The sequence below is a fragment of the Penaeus monodon genome, chromosome 24 (genome assembly GCF_015228065.2).
Source record: "Penaeus monodon isolate SGIC_2016 chromosome 24, NSTDA_Pmon_1, whole genome shotgun sequence".
NCBI classification, from domain to species: Eukaryota; Metazoa; Arthropoda; class Malacostraca; order Decapoda; family Penaeidae; genus Penaeus; species Penaeus monodon.
Window position 1 is genome coordinate 36,644,606 of NC_051409.1, and position 858 is coordinate 36,645,463.

The 858-nt window shown below is 36.2% G+C and overlaps 1 protein-coding gene across 1 annotated transcript in view; it reads right to left on the reverse strand.

The window, feature by feature from the left end:
• Nucleotides 1–858, reverse strand: part of LOC119588771 — a gene marked incomplete in the record, with an annotated part of 2,443 nt that overhangs the window by 496 nt on the left and 1,089 nt on the right. The window contains 3 exon segments of the mRNA XM_037937412.1: nucleotides 3–127; nucleotides 329–493; nucleotides 632–714. Of these exon segments, the coding sequence (XP_037793340.1) occupies nucleotides 3–127; nucleotides 329–493; nucleotides 632–714 (373 nt within the window).

An 858-nucleotide genomic window follows, 5' to 3' on the forward strand; every position in this document is an offset into this window, starting at 1 on the left:
TGAACCCATTCCTTAAATCTTGGTGGTTCATTTGACTGAACTTGGTTTCGGCGTCACTAATCAAGTTGGTGAAAGTTCCAAAATACTTCTCGAATTTATCTTCACCATTTTCAAATGTAAGTTCTCCCTGGAACGAAAGAAAGAGAAAAAAATGGACTCACTGTTTTCTTTAAAGCCATCAACACGGCATGTATATATTCCGAAAGGGAAGGATGTATATCCTACAAGATATTCTATTGTGTTACAAGCGTTTAGATAATTCTATGATTTTGGTTCGTTAACACAAAATTTCACGTAGAATATCGTGTAACTCCAAAGTTGTCCTGACCTTGCCCAACACATTCAGATTATGCCTGAAATTCGCAATGGTTCCTTGTCTCTGCATATATTTCTTAAGGAAGTCAAGCCCTTGTTCCCACTCGAAGTCGCTGGCCTCCATCAGGTATTTGGCCATGCCAGGGCGCTGCATGTACTGGCTATCATACTGCTTGCTCTGAAGAAACGAGATGGCGGGAATTAGTCTAAACTTATTCTCTAAAAACAGTTCTTCGAATTGTATTTTCGACTATTGCGTGAAAGTCCACAACTGAATTATCACAAAAAATAAGTACAGGATAAAATAAATACTCACTGTATAGAGGTATTTTAGAGAATCACTGAAGTGTTTACTCATAATTTCCAAAAACTTTCCCGGAATTCCAGAACCTGCATTTGCTAATTCAAAAAATACATGGACAAAATAAGGCACTGTAAATATCTGAGATACTATATGATTCACATAATGATTATAAAACAAATATGTGCGTATTTGTGACCATGATTTATAAAAAATGCATATACCCACATACACGTAAAAGC